At 40.4% G+C, this 16,555-nt stretch overlaps 1 protein-coding gene across 1 annotated transcript in view; it reads right to left on the bottom strand.

The window, feature by feature from the left end:
- Window positions 1-6,273: 6,273 nt before the first annotated feature.
- NFE2L3 (NFE2 like bZIP transcription factor 3) overlaps window positions 6,274-16,555 on the bottom strand; it is a 45,994-nt gene continuing 35,712 nt past the window's right edge. The window contains exons 4-5 of the mRNA XM_077268792.1: window positions 15,409-15,510; window positions 6,274-12,816 (exon numbers count right to left, since the gene is read on the bottom strand). Of these exons, the coding sequence (XP_077124907.1) occupies window positions 11,584-12,816; window positions 15,409-15,510 (1,335 nt within the window). The 3' untranslated portion in view covers window positions 6,274-11,583. The remainder of the gene's footprint in view (window positions 12,817-15,408; window positions 15,511-16,555) is intronic.

Raw genomic sequence — 16,555 nt, 5'->3', positions numbered from 1 at the left:
TCCCTTCCGAGCCCTGCCGTGCGCCCAAACAGTGGTTTACCCCCACATATGGGGTATCATCGTACTCAGGACAAACTGGACAACAACATTTGGGGTCCAATTTCTCCTATTACCCTTGGGAAAATAAAAAATTCTGGGCTAAAAATCATTTTTGAGGAAAGAAAAATTATTTTATTTTCACGGCTCTGCGTTATAAACTTCTGTGAAGCACCTGGGGGTTATAAGTGCTCACTATGCATCTAGATAAGTTCCTTGGGGGGTCTAGTTTCCAAAATGGGGTCACTTGTAGGGGAGCTCCAATGTTTAGGCACACAGGGGCTCTCCAAACGCGACATGGTGTCCGCTAACGATTGGAGCTAATTTTCCATTCAAAAAGTCAAATGGCACGCCTCCCCTTCCGAGCCTTGCTGTGCACCTAAACAGTGGTTTACCCCCACATATGAGGTATCGGCATACTCAGGAGAAATTGCCCAACAAATTTTAGGATCCATTTTATCCTGTTGCCCATGTGAAAATGAAAGAATTGAGGCTAAAAGAAATTTTGTGTGAAAAAAAAGTACTTTTTCATTTTTGCGGATCAATTTGTGAAGCACCTGGGGGTTTAAAGTGCTCACTATGCCTCTAGATGAGTTCCTTGGGGGGGTCTAGTTTCCAAAATGGGGTCACTTGTGGAGGAGCTCCAATGTTTAGGCACACAGGGGCTTTCCAAACGCGACATGGTGTCCGCTAACGATGGAGATAATTTTTCATTCAAAAAGTCAAATGGCGCTCCTTCCCTTCCGAGCCTTACCATGTGCCCAAACAGTGGTTTACCCCCACATGTGAGGTATTGGTGTACTCAGGAGAAATTGCCCAACAAAATTTAGGATCCATTTTATCCTGTTGCCCATGTGAAAATGAAAAAATTGAGGCTAAAATAATTTTTTTGTGAAAAAAAAAGTACTTTTTCATTTTTACGGATCAATTTGTGAAGCACCTGGGGGTTTAAAGTGCTCACTATGCATCTAGATAAGTTCCTTGGGGCGTCTAGTTTCCAAAATGGGGTCACTTGTGGGGGAGCTCCAATGTTTAGGCACACGGGGGCTCTCCAAACGCGACAAGGTGTCCGCTAAAGATTGGAGCCAATTTTTCATTCAAAAAGTCAAATGGCGCTCCTTCCCTTCCGAGCCCTGCCGTGCGCCCAAACAGTGGTTTACCCCCACATATGAGGTATCAGCGTACTCAGGACAAATTGGACAACAACGTCCCTGGTCCAGTTTCTCCTTTTACCCTTGGGAAAATAAAAAAATTGTTGCTAAAAGATCATTTTTGTGACTAAAAAGTTAAATGTTCATTTTTTACTTCCATGTTGCTTCTGCTGCTGTGAAACACCTGAAGGGTTAATAAACTTCTTGAATGTGGTTTTGAGCACCTTGAGGGGTGCAGTTTTTAGAATGGTGTCACTTTTGGGTATTTTCAGCCATATAGAACCCTCAAAATGACTTCAAATGTGAGGTGGTCCCTAAAAAAAATGGTTTTGTAAATTTTGTTGTAAAAATGAGAAATCACTGGTCAAATTTTAACCCTTATAACTTCCTAGCAAAAAAAAAAAATTGTTTCCAAAATTGTGCTGATGTAAAGTAGACATGTGGTAAACGTTATTTATTAACTATTTTGTGTCACATAACTCTCTGGTTTAACAGAATAAAAATTCAAAATGTGAAAATTGCGAAATTTTCAAATTTTTTGCCAAATTTGTTTTTTTCACAAATAAACTCAAAAATTATCGACCTAAATTTACCACTAACATGAAGCCCAATATGTCACGAAAAAACAATCTCAGAATCGCTAGGATCCGTTGAAGCGTTCCTGAGTTATTACCTCATAAAGGGACACTGGTCAGAATTGCAAAAAACGGCAAGGTCATTAAGGCCAAAATAGGCTGGGTCATGAAGGGGTTAATAAACATCGGCCTTGCTATTATATATCTATGGATATATCTATAGAGATAGATATGATCTATCTATCTATCTATCTATAGATATATGTATAGATAGGCAGATATATCTATAGGTACTTAGATATATCTATCCATATATCTAACTATCCATATATCTATCTACATCTATCCATAGATATATCTATGGATAGATATATCAATAGATAGATTTATGAATAGATATATCTATGTTTATATAGATCTATCGCATTCCTTCTATCTATCCCATATCTATCTAGCTATCTATCTAACTATTTATGTATAGATAGAAGAAATGAGATAGATAGATGGATAGAAGAAATGAGATAGATAGAAGGAATGAGATAGATAGAAGGAATGAGATAGATAGATCTATACATCGATGATATTATCTATAGATCTTTCTATCCCATATCTATCTGTCTGCCTGTCTGTGTGTAATGGAGTGTGGGTTGGACAAATGTAAAAGAGGAGGTTGGACAAGAAATGACATCATAAATCTTTTTTTTTTGTTCAATAAGAATCCGCATTAAAAAAAACTCATAAAAACTCACCTGTGTTTTCTGCCAAGAGGTGCGGAAAAATCCGCAAGCAAATCCGCAACGTGTGCACATACCCTAAATTGTTAACCTCTGTGCATCCACGGTGGTTGGGCCCTTCTTGGTGTGAGGTCGCAGTTGTCTTGTGACCCCAACAGTTGCCACTCACATAAGTAGTCTCGCACTGGCACATAGCCTAGAGGTCCATTTACACTGCACAATGTACAGCATTAAATGACTGCTGACATGTTTGCTGCTCAGCAGTTAATGGCCTGTTTAACCCCTTAACCCAATGGCCGTTTTTGCGTTTTCATTTTTTTGCTCCCCTTCTTCCCAGAGCCACAACTTTTTTTATTTTGTGGTCAATATGGCTGACCTGCCATTATGATTCTCCAGGTCAAATCCCAAATTTGTTTTAAAAAAAAAAAGGCGCCATTTTCAGAGACCTGTAGTGTCTCCATATTTGTGATCTGGGGTTGGGCGAGAGCTTATTTTTTGCACGCTGAGCTGACGTTTTTCTTGATACCATTTTGGTGTGGATACGATCTTTTCATCGGCTGTTACTAGTTAACAGCTGCGGTTGTATCGCGATTCCACCCATCGGCCATTGCGGGCACAGTGCCGGAGCCCGCACCAGAGGGAATATAACATGTGCGTATTATTACGGCACATGTTGGAAAGGGGCTAAAGGCTAAATAGATTGCTCAGTGCACATAAGCTGCCATTGTCCTCAGCAATACAGATCCATATGCTGCTGACAATAGGATCTATCCTGTAAATCAAAAGATCATTTTACCTGATGAACAAGTGTTTTTCTCGATCATTGCTTGATTGGCAGGCTGCTTAGAGTGCACAATTATCATGAAATGAGTGATCCAAAAGAAATGTTTTTTTTTTTTTTTTTAAACTTCAGAATTTTTTCTCAACATAAAAATAATAATTAAAAAAATCTATGCAAGTATGTGATCTATGTGAAAATACTGACCTGTAGGATCATCTTACCAGCTCATTTTTATCACACAATTACTGCCGTAAACAAGTTCCCTCAAAAAACAGAGGAATTGTGTATGATTGACTGTGGGGAGGAACGCCATTTTAATTTTTACCTCAGCAGGAGAAAGGATTGGCGCCGACAGCCGTCCTCAGTGACACCATCTACATCTCAGTAACACACAAGCAAAACTTTATTTTTTCCCCTCCTATTGCAGACACTTACGAGGGGGAGAGGAGGAGTGACGTCAGACCCATACCTGCAAATCCCGCCCACTTTTACTGCAGTCGTAAAGCAAGCCAACAGTACACTAGCTTTTCATGATAAATGACAGCAGATGCTCCCCCTAGTGTTTAAAAGTAGAAACTATCAAAACTTTCTAAATCATTTCTCATTTATACCATTAAAAAACAAAAATATATTTTTTTTTAAGTAAAACTTTTTTATAGATCCATTCCCTTTAGGACACATAGATTTAACATGAACCCCTTCCTCTCCATCTCCTGGAAGAGACACTGAATATTTCCCACAGGAAAAGTGGCACTACAAGTTATGGTATAATGTTACAGCGCAAATTAAGACTCAGGACACAATATTTTCAAAGAAGCAGTTTATTGGTTACTTTTTTTTTTTTTAAACATACCCTTAAAGTAGTACACCAAGAGTTTACAGTAGCAGTCAAGTAACCGTGTCCCCGCACACAGCACTACAGGCTTTCACTCACAGCCGATAGCATCGCCATATACAACTCCTAATAGGTGATGGCGGCTATCATGTGTAGTGAGTGGTCGGGTGTCAGAGACAGTAGTGCACACAACATCCAGAGCTGGATATTTGATACCTGATCTTTAGATTATTCATGACATATCAGGTTAAGATTTCCCAGACCGAAGTCTGTGTTTCCCCCAATGCAATCCACTACTTTTAGTGCAGTAATATAGAATATTGATCTACATGGCACAGTAATGTCCACCAACCAGCGTGAATGTTCATGCAAGAATGCATCAATTCAGGCCATCAATAAAACCCCAAAAATAATAAATGCATCTCACTATCAATAAAGATCTCATCTTCATAGAACTACTGATGTCAGCAATCCCTGTTCTCTCCATCATGTAAGAGTGTGAGAAAGTGGGTCAGATGTCAGATAGCTTCACGTCCCTCCATTAATAATACTCTGTAATAATTCACAAACTACCCACGGTATCTGTACCGCAAAGCGAAGACTGGCATCATACCCTTCTCAAGTAGTTGTACGAATCTATACAGGTCTCATGGTCTCCTTAGGCACCACAACGTCAGCAAATAAGAACGTCCCGTTTTCTTCTAGAAACGGGCTGATCCTCCCAACATAGCAGTAGAATGATTGGTAGAAGTCATTGCTTCTCTATGGTTACTCAAGAATAGTATCTACCCGTCAATAAAATAAAACTGGAAATCTGACTTTAAAGAACAACAGCCGCTTTAATTTTTGTGTCACAGGTCAATAATACACCAGAAAATTAAAAACTTTGGAATATATCTTATGAGAGAAATCGGCTTCTTTATACTCTTGGGACTGATGATTTTCAAAATTCTCAATTTCCTGGTAAAATCGGTGTTCGGCAAAGACAGATTGTTATATTACGGAGATAGATGGCAGTTGGTGCTCATTTAAGACTCTATGTAGAGGGGAGGAGATGATGAGGAGGAGCAAAAGAAGATCACCTCCCTCCTCCCCTTCAATTTGCACTGAATCTTACCAATATCAGCTGCCAACTCCTATCTCAGTAATGTAAAAATCTGTCTTCACGGAGTACAGATTTTATCCGGGAGCTGAGAATGATTAGTCCATGCAGGAAGAGAGTAGAGTGGATTTCTCTGATAAGACATATTACAAAGATGCTTATTTTCACTAGTACCATTGATTCATGAAATACAAATGTAAACGACAGGTACTCTGTAAGGGAATGTATCATTAGAAAATGTCCTGTTGGATAAATCAGATTCAATTACACAAATCAGGTTTTATATATATATATATATATATATATATATATATATATATATATATATATATATATATATATATATATATATATTTGGCTTTTTTTAATCATTTCACAATCTGCTATAAAAAGATCAGGCCCAAGTCAGTCTATTGCTGCCAATGTTCTGTATATGTGGAATTGCCGAAAGAACAGGAACTATGGGTTTGATTCATCAAAGATTTTACGACAGTGTTCTGGCTACAAATCTTTGAAATCTATGTTGTGACTTCTGGTCTTTTCACACTATTTTTACAAAGCTCCAACAAAGTAGGTGACCCCTGCTTGTCAATTTCAGGACATACGGCAGAGTTGCTTATGCCACAAATCTTACTGCAGTCCCCGACTGGAGTAGGATTTGTGGAGAGGCGCACAGAGACGCCACTTGTCACACGCTCCTGATTCATTAGGGGTCGAGTGCCACTTAGGGCTGATCCAGATGTCCGTGAGCGGTGCCATGTCGGATCACAATGCACAGGCTGGCCGCACATCTCCTGACCTGAGCGTGATAGCTTCATATATTTCTATGAAGCTGTCACGCTTGGGTCAAAAGATGTTTGGCCAGCCCGTGCTTTACGATCCAACATCGAAGCAATTATCATGGACATCTGGATCAGCCCTTAATGAATCAGGAGCGTCTGGCTCTACACATCTCCTCATTAAGACCTGCATGAACAATACCAGATTGTGAATCAGGGCCAAAGAGTTCAGAACAGCCTACAAAGGACAGTATAAAAAAAAAAAATACAATTTAAAAAAAAAAAATGCAATTTTCTTTTTTACCAAAACGTACAGATAAAGTACATGTAACACAAAAAAAACTGATTTAAACAATGGCTAATTTTCTAATGACACATTTCTATTAAGTTAGGCCCTTCAGGGTACGCGCCCACGATCGGGAACTAGCAGTGATTTGGACGCAGTGTATGTTCGCTAAATCCAAAGTGCTGCCATTTATTGAACACAGGTAAATCTGCATGTGATCACTGAACCGTGCGGATTTACCGCATTTAATACATTCTGTTGATTGAATTTCTGTTGCGGAGACTGGCGTACCCAGAAGAGAAATTGACATGCTGTGGTCTTGAAAGGCGTGCCGCCTGTCAGTGTCCGCGGGTGATCCACAGGCGCACATAGACGCACAGTGGACATGGGATTTCTAGAAATCCCATTCACTATGCTGTAACATCTGTCTGCTGCATAAATACGCACCGTCCAACCCCCAGCAATTCCTGATCGTAGGCACATACTCTAAATGGTAAAAAGAAGGTTATTGTCATGATGGGTGTCAGAAAACCTATACTGCGCTAAGGGTGTTTTCAAGTTGCGTTCTGTGTTCCCGTCGGGGAATAAGTCCGTAATCTCCTGCAAAACCGAGTCTGGACACATGCACAGATGAGGCCATAGACTGTAATGGTGACGGCAAAAAGCGCACTTTTTTTGGGAGTGTATACATACAGGAGGCAGACACTCAGATGGAGCCTGCTTGTAGGCGTACACTCTCGAAAGAAAGTGCATGGCAGAGCTCATGTTTGCTATGTCATCATCATTACAGTCTATTCGCCCCGTCGGCGCACGTGTCCGGACCTCATTTTTACCAGAATTTCGGACATATGCCCAAACGGGGACACAGAACGCAATGTGGAAGGCACCCTTAGATTTATCCAGGAGCCAATAGTATTAAGCAGCTATAAGGAACATGCCAAACTGGCCGGAGACGTAACACAAATGTGGGCAGCCACATATTCTTCCTAATTTCATTAGACAATCAGACAGGCACTTTGTAAATCGTGTCTGTAGCCAGCTTCATCAAATCCTACAGTCCTAGAACATTTTTTAAGATTTAAAAGAGTTGCATGGAATCAGGAGGTCTTTTTTTTTTCCCCTTCACAAAAACAGCGCCTCTCTTGTCTATGGTCTGTTTCTGGTATTGCAGCTCAGTCCCATTCAAGTAGTCAGAGCCAGTAATCTCTACGAAATGCTTTCAGGTCTTTTTGGCAAGTACAAATATTATTTTAGGGTTACCAATCTGTTCAAGAATACTGTGACATTTAGAGGCACTATCTAAGTAATTTACCAAAACGCCTAAATGCCACCTTGTAAGATTTATTTTTTGGTTTGAACACTTTAGTAATTAGAGGTCTTCACTTTTTTCATTTCTACCACATCTGACAAACATATTTTGGAAAAGGTTTACTGTGAGTCACGTACCAGAGTTGCCGTTGTAGATAGGATATGCGGTGATACTCGTGATATCCATTATAATATAGAAAGCGCTCATTAACTGTAATCTGGGATTAATTCTATATAAAAGAGACATCCATCACCCCACACAACACCATGCAATGAAAATACCTTATGGATATAGGCTCGCCTTAAAGCAGAATATATATCTGTACAGCCTATAGAAATGCCCCCATTTGTTTAATCTTTTCGTCTTTAGAATTTATTAATTCATACTGATATTTGCGTTTCCCCTGATATAAGGCAATAGTACCTCCGAATACTTATATATAGGTGCATCTACTGCTAGCATCTGGGAAACTACGGTTGTATCATCTGCAGACAATGTAATATGTACGCAAAATTGCAATTAGTATTTAAAGGACTTGTAGAATTTCATCTTAAATCAATCACATGGATGAGATTGGGCAACAGTAACACTGGGTGCCAAAAATACTGCAATACTTTGGGGAAAAATTTCTTGAAGCTACGGTATATTAACAGCACTTAGAAACTAAAGCCAACCATACACATTAGATGGCTGTCAGCCGAAAAATGCTTCAACCAATCATTCAGCCTACAGCCATCTTTCCCATACACAGGAGCGCTCGTTTGGCTGAGCACTCCTTTGTTTTATATGAAAAAGTGGTCACCGGACATCTCTGCTGATGGTTTATCTACAGGAGAACAAAGTGATCAAATGTCCAAAATTGGGCAGGCACGATCGACATCTCACCCAACGATCGGTTGTCCGGCGCCCCCATACGTATTAGAGTGTCGACCAAACTCATCGATATTGACGGGTTCAGTCAACATTAGTCTAGTGTGTACTGGGGGCTTAAGAGTGACAATACCCATTAGACTAGGGTTGGCTGAAGATTTCAGAAGGCAAGCTAATGTGTGTTAGGTTTTCATCTGACCTTGGTTTATTCTGTGGGAAGGATCAGACATGTTACATTTCAACATACTTTTGCTCTTCTTGGAGATGAGTTGCCACCACAGTGTTTAACAGCAGTTAACACCCCTCTCCCCATTAAGAACACATGCATGCTCGACTGAACCAAGTGTGCACGTGTAAGGTAGAGTTAAATGTGTCGTAAATATGGCCACCAGACCAGAGCTCCAACACATAGTGACAGCCTGCGAGACATCGGTTCTCCTACCAATGCTCCTCAGGCGATCCCAGCAGCCCTGGTCTTACTTGGACAAGAAAAGAATTGTACTAGCTATCCATATAATTAAAATGCTTCATTAGCAGACTGCTCATTTTCCCGAATCCTCCATAAGCAGGCACATTTGACAATGGGGGGCTGCTGTGACCTCTCTCAAGTCTATGACAAGTGCTAATGAGCTTCCGTTTTCAGTAATGTTTTCTACACTGCTAAATTGTCCCAAAATTTGGATAGGTCACAAGAATGAAGGGATGTCTGCCACTTCTGGCAAAATAGGTCTTAATTAAGTTGTTGTTTTTACATCTAAATAGCACCATGGTCCTGAACCATAAAGCACGCCACTTCAGTGCTGTATGAGTCACATCAAATGTCAAATGATTGCATTTTTTACTGAAATACATGGGTACTTTTTATCTTTAAAAACAGTTCAAACTTTAGCTGAAATTCTTTGGTGTATGTTCCAAAATTATGCAGAAAAGGCACGCAGCAGTGACAGCTGATAGATCTGGTTCCATGCTTATGACATGTTGATGTTTATTTGGTATACCAATAGATATTAATAATAAAGTTCTCAAACAGTTTTCAGGCATAGATAAAATGCATTTTAGGCCTAGGCTGCGTCAAACTTAAAACCTACCATGGCGTGTACATAGTGAGTGATCACATCCCTTAGGCCAGTGTTCACATCACATTATGGGAATGTTTGGTGCACGCACCAGAGAAGCCTTCAATGCTGAACGTAACCATAGGCCACAAATTTCACTACAGGCCGAAAAAGAATGACAAGTTGGCCTTCAACAGGGTCATATATGTGGGTTTAGGGGCTTACTTTATAGAAAAGCATAGTTGACCATGCTTTCCACTCCACTACATAAATAATCATCCCACAAAATACTGTAGACCACGTGGTATAAGGCTGATGTTATGGAAGCCACAGTGTCCTCTATCAGAGCCTTCCTGATGTCTACCTCTTACCGATGAGCCAAACGCAACCTGAACATTAAGGTGGCCATGCACTTTGGATCGTTATTGGCTGAGTTCACATGTGTTCTCAATGGGCAGAGGCAATTCGGCAACTCCCCAAAACTTCTGGCAGCAGCTTATACCCTATAGGAAAAAAGGATCAAGCATGCTAAAATCCAACATGGCCAAACCTTCTTTCTCCAAGAATACCTTCCACATTAGATCATTAGAGAGATGACTGGTGCTGACAAAAAGCCCCACGGTTGGTTGACTTTAATCTAATGTGTATGTCATACACATCCCGTTTTTCTCGAATGAATACATTATTGTGGATGGTATTGAGAAGCCTTCAAAGATATAGGATTTTTGAGCATGGAACTAGAGGGGCGTACGAGAACAGAAGTCCAATATTAACATTCTGTACAATACTTGTACTATTTATATTTCACTACAACATGCGACCCCCATATTGTAGTGAGACAAAGTTTGGTTGGATACATCAGCTTTTTTGTCTGTATATACGGTAACTTAACGTGGTGCAAGTTACTATGTCATATTTAAATGGCTTAAACATCATCAGAAAAATAATATGCTTAAGGGATTAAGTTATTATGAGCATAAGTTATATTTAATATGTTGCAGTGATATATGTCTCTTTTTAATCATCCTAGTCTAAGAAAAATCTCCCAGTGCTGACAAACAAACTTAAAGGAGGGATTCACTTCTAAGCAACCCTCCCTCCAATAAATTGTAAGCCTCTCCGACCCATCACTTTTTACCCTATGTGAAACCAAGAGTCGACTTACTAAATTATCAGAGTTGACAGAAAAAAAAAAATTAGGAAGGAAGTGAAGATAGGGGAAGGAGGTTCCATGCTGGATTTCTGGAACACAATTATTTGTGAATATCCCTGTAGTATAAATGCAAAATAACATTATCGTAAATTAAAAACTCTTTAGCAAATATTCTCATGGTACAAAAAAAATACTTTTGTGAGCCAACATGTTCACTGGAGAAATCACATACAAAGTAATATAAAAGAAGCAACTCCAGCTTGCTAGAAATGATCATCTTAAACACATGACAAATAAAAAAGAATAAAAAAAAGAATGATCAGCCACCAGGACCTATTGAAAAAAAAGTAGAACAAGAACCAAAGTGTAAAAAAAAGTCCACATCATAATTTATAGCTCCTTACACACCATACGTATAAATAAAAACGTACATAACAGAATAAAAATGTTTAGCCAGAACTTTACGTGAACAATGTGCTCCAGTGCGACAGACTAAATCTAAGGTCACTTTGTATTTTAAAGATTTTTTCTGGTGGCAAGGTCTTTTGTCGATATGCCAAATGTCCAGATTATATATATTAAAAATCCAATTTTACCAGAAAATTGGCCCGATTTCTACTTAAGAACAATCATTTCTTTCAATAGAGGTCTTATCGTACGTTATATCTACTCTAGAAAGGAAAGAAAGCTGCATCTAACGGGTAATAGTGTACGACCATGCAGATATTCATATAGGAGGTCCGTACAAGTTTAGTGCCAGTTTAGGAGAAAAAAAAGCAGCTTCTTTGTGTCATTTTTACAAGGACCAGGAAAAATGTTCAGCTGCCACCTGAACTGATAAGATCTCCAAAAGTCTGATCCAGTTTTTAATCTCTCCCAGTTTACAGTATTTTTAGTTCATGCCACCACATGTTTTCTCATTTTTGTTTCTTGTCCTTCTGTGTGTCTTTTTTTGGCTCCGATTTGAACAGTCTCCTTGGGACAACCATGATGCTGCCATCGCTGTTACAGTGCAAGGCATAGTGGTTTGGATTGACAGGTCGGCCCTGCTCGTCTCGTAACCGGTTGAATACATCTCGGTACAGATCATTTAGCTTCTGTTTCATGTGACTCATGGATTTACTACACTGAGCTTGCTCTTTCAGTAGTTTCTCCTTTTGAACCTTAAGCTGATTTACATCGTCTTCCAAATTCAAAATGACGTCCAACTTACGCTTACGACAGTTCTGTGCGGCCACCTTGTTCTTACCCCGACGCCGAATATCTCGTATGATAGACACCTGGGTCTCAGTCAGGTAATGCTTGGACAACAGACTATTAAACATCTCTACAGGCATACTTACAATTTCCTCCACTGAGAATGGTATTTTTAAGGATTTGGCTCTCCGTTCATCTCGACTGAGGCTTTTATCCATTGCATTGACACATGGGCTCCTTATTTTGCTGGATTTCACTGACCAGCTATAATGATGTTCTGGACTAGGATCCACCTGATCAGGCAACTGATTATATGTATGGTTGTGATGAACATTGTGTAGAGACATCTCACTGTAATAGTCTGAATCATCAATTTGACAAAATTTGTTGATTTCGCAACCACTTCCACCTACTGCTCCCTCTAAACCATCATATGAGGTGGATTCGGAGTCGCTGCTGTAGCCAGCTGCACCTTCTTCCTCCCCAAAGGTTATAGATGAAGTGTCAGATATACTTGCCGATGTTGGGCTATGGCTTGAATTTAAGGAAAGTCCAGAATCTGAGTCTGGTTCTTCAAATAACTGAGAGACTTCTAGAGGATCAAATCCTTCTTCCAGGGCTAAAGACATTAAATTAATTTCATCAAATACATTCTCATCAAGACCAGAAAAAAGATCTTGATTAGTTGAGTTTCTGGAGTTATTGTTAGTAGCTGGAAATAGATTGGTCAGATTTGTGGCACTTAAGGGATCTTCAGGAATAGCACTTGAATTTAAGAGCAGCAAGTTCTCTGATTCCTGGTCCTCATTGGACCTGGCGGTGGGACTTGCAAACATGGCCTCCGGTAGGCTGATATCTTGGCTTATTGTCTCTGTTAGATGTGGACTGAATGGTCCTGAAGTATTGATGGCATTGTTGGTATTAGACATGGACTGAATGTCCTCCAGTGTAATCTACAGAGGTAAAATAAGTATGAAAAAGGTGAGCTACACTGCACTTATAATTCATCACTATTCCTTGCAACATAAAATATAACTTTCCAAATCTACCACTTTGCAATAGGACATTGATGAAGCAAGGAATAAGTTTGTTAGGAGCACGGTACCTACTGTCCCTTAACTAGTGATGGGCAGTCCGGCTCTTTTTGGGGATCTAGCTCACTTGGCTCCACTCATCAAAAAGAGCCGGCTCTTTTGGATCTTAAATGGATCCCTAATAAATATGAGTTCACACTAGGTGAACACATAATTAAGATAACGTTAATGGGGCCAAAACCCTGCCCACTCCTGGCCGAAACCACACCCACTTGAAGATATCCAATTAAATTGATGAGTGAGCGGGGTTATTTTTGATGGGCGGGGCTTTGTCAGCCTAATACTTGAACTTTACACCCAGTGTGAGCCAATAAGAGAATTCAGTGGCTCACTGGCATGCTCGCTCCTGTCGTGCACAGCAGGGAGCCGGCTCTTTGCCTTGGTTAGTTCCCAAATGATCCATCACTACTTAAAAACAGTCTCACATAAACAATGGTCAAACTCTGCACAGTAACTGTAATACTACCTTCACTGGTAAAATCCAGTTGATCGTTTCAAAAGACTTTTCTTATTCCGAAATTGCTAAGCAGATGCTCAGTGACCCCTCAGAGTGACCAAAGTGGTTTGGTGCACATCCTTGCCTACATATTATCTGGCTATTGCCACCCTCTCTTCATTGATTGACAGTGGTGCCTGAGGGTACCACCCTGCATTCATTGCTCAGAGTACATCCACAGCTCTGAAAGAAAGGGTCACACGAGCGTATAACAAGGCCGAGTGCTATCTGATGTTTTATCGGATAGCACTCGGCCCAATGTTATACTATGGGGCAATGCAAATCACCAATTATTTTCTCTTGCCGAATCGGCATGAGAAAACATTCACAGCATGCTTCGATTGGCAGCGACACTTGGCTCACATGCCCCCATACAAGCCTACGGCTGCGTGTGAAACATCGATGTCCGATATCCAATATACGCGGAGACAGGCAATGGAGGAGATGGAGAAATTACTTTCTCCATCTCCTCCGCACCTGTACTGCGATTCTCTCATGAGAGAGGATGGGAGCACAGAGCACTGATACTCTGATCACGCTCGCAGCAGAGTTTGAGCTGAGTGTCTTCAGCATATTGCATCGGATGCTATACATTAGTGTGACCCCGGCCTATGGCTGTTCTTCGCATGAGCTGGTACTGACGATTGGAGCATGCCCAAGATTTCAGAATTGTCTTCTGAAGTAAAAGGGGAAATCAATGAAGAGGGAGGAATAGCTAGAAGACATGTAGGTGTGAAGACACACTGAACAGCTCAGAATTTATTCAGACAAAGAATGATTTCTAAAAAAAATAACCTATTTTTAAGATAAAAAGTGTCATTTTTCTTAGGGTACTTTCCCCTTCAAAGAGCTTTGATTAATTTGATAGACGTCCTTTAATTTGGATTGGTTTAATTGCATGTTATGATCGACGATGTCATCTTATAAAGTCTACCAGTTTAAAAATGGAAACTAACATAAGCTCCTCTTCATGGACTTCATGAATCATGCAATCAGTTGCTGTCCCCTAGAGAAAGATGTTGGCTGCCATGAAGCAAATGTAGTATTATACGGAAGCCATTCACATGAAGAGCTCTTTGATCAATGCACAGATGAGTCGGCGGCCCTCCAACTCCAACTTTTATTTACTGTATTGGTACATATTCAGGGGCGATCTCCATGAGATAACAAATTAAAAGGGAATCTGTCAGTAGGATCGTTCTTGCTAAACTGTCTATATGGGCATGTAGGTCAGAGGAAGCTGAATATCATTATACCTTGATATTGTATTATTCTGGAGAAATCTACATTTTTCTTATATATGAATAACCTCTTCCAGGCTCTGGGGAGGACACCGGGAGATAACTCTGCCTCCAGAGATTATTTTACACAAAGGGAGAGTTACAAGTGTGAGAAAAGTAACTAACCAAAACAGGAGAAATTAAATTTGTCTTCTTGCAAACATATTTTTGCTTCTCTCTCAGCTCTGCTGTAACAATATTGCAGCCCTGTCTGCCTGTGAAATGTTAGCTGAGAGGAACCTGCAGATGTGTCAGGTATAATCACACACAGCTCTGCAGTGAGATCAGGAGAGCGGCCATTACATATCACCCGGGTAAGTCCCCTTACTGCAAAATAATCTCTGGAGGCAGAGATATCTTACAGGCAGTGTGCCCCATAGCCTGGAAGAGGTCATTTGCAAAAAGTGATAAAAGATGATTTATCCACAACAACACCTCTGATATGAAGCATACAAGTTTCACTCTTTTCAGCAGCCTATAACCTATATGCTCATGTTAATAGTTTAGATTAGATAGGTCAATGTGGTAACAGATGCTCTTTAAGTGTTGGTACCTTGCTGTGCAGTCCTGAGGCATTTGGTAACTTTAATTCCTATTCATCCTAACCACACAGACTGATGTGCACTAGTGAAACCAATAATTAAAAAAATGAATAAATGAATAAAATAATCTTACATTTAAATCAGGCAAAGAGAGGAAATCTTGCCACAATTCTCCTACTGAGTTCCCAGGTCTGGAGGACGGTTGCACACTTTGTAGAGAATTTTCACTTGTGCCCTATAAGATGCAAAGAATATCATGAATGACATGTTCTGCGATAGTGTGAACAGCATGTACAGCCATAAGATACAATACTCTATAAAGTCCCATTACTTGGTAAATACTCTGCAACACAACAGCTTTAGCTGATAAGAGGTTTCTCATAAACTGATGGTGTATCACTGGGATATGGCATCCCTTAGTTACTCACCTGTTCTGGCTTTAGCGCCGATTTATAACATCCACTTTACCCGGCGGCCGGCTCCTTTGATCTCATGCATTTGGGGTTACTCATCTATGTCAGCGTGCACACTTGGCTCTGCTGTATCAAAGTGCCTGACTGCCAACCCAGATCTGCTCTACTAAAGCACCAGAATGTATATCCACCACCACTTTTCCATGCCATTCCAGGTGCCAACCTGAGAATTCAGCTCGGCTTTCCTAATTTGTGCCTGTGTTTATAGATGTTCAGCCAGACGTACCGCTCAGAAAATCCACCCCAACCGGTGAGCCACTCTGTATGATCGGTAGTGACCTAACCGCTAGAACCTACACAATCCTGAGAATCTAAGAGACGCAACATTATAGCAATGTGTCTCCTTCACCGATTCTCCCCTGTAACGTGTCCCCAAGCCGGAAACTGCAGTGTGGCCAAATTAAAGTGACTAGATCCTCCTGCAGTCCCCTGCGCCGCCTGGAGCACCATGTGAGAAAATAGCAGAGGGCGCAGGACAACACCCCAGCATCCCATATACTCTTAGGATCGGTGGAGCTGCCTAACGTCATACCCCACCAACATAAAACCCCCTTAAGGAATTTTAAGCTTACTTTACTCAAATCAAGCCTCAAAATTCTTAATTAAAAATTAAAATCAGACGTTTGGCTATAAGACAGGCTTCACTAAGCTGCCACAAACGTTACCTTGGCACTTCCCAAAAACACCTTGTCTTTTGTGAAGGGCTTGCAAATAGCACAAAGTGATTTATACCAACCTGAGTTTTGATAACAGATAATCTGTGGTCGCAGAAAAAACTACTACTCCTATGGTTTTAGGCTACGTTCA

Source organism: Ranitomeya variabilis, chromosome 6 (genome assembly GCF_051348905.1).
Source record: "Ranitomeya variabilis isolate aRanVar5 chromosome 6, aRanVar5.hap1, whole genome shotgun sequence".
NCBI lineage: Eukaryota > Metazoa > Chordata > Amphibia > Anura > Dendrobatidae > Ranitomeya > Ranitomeya variabilis.
Note: the sequence above shows the minus strand (reverse complement) of the source record. Positions and strands in the feature narration are given on the sequence as shown.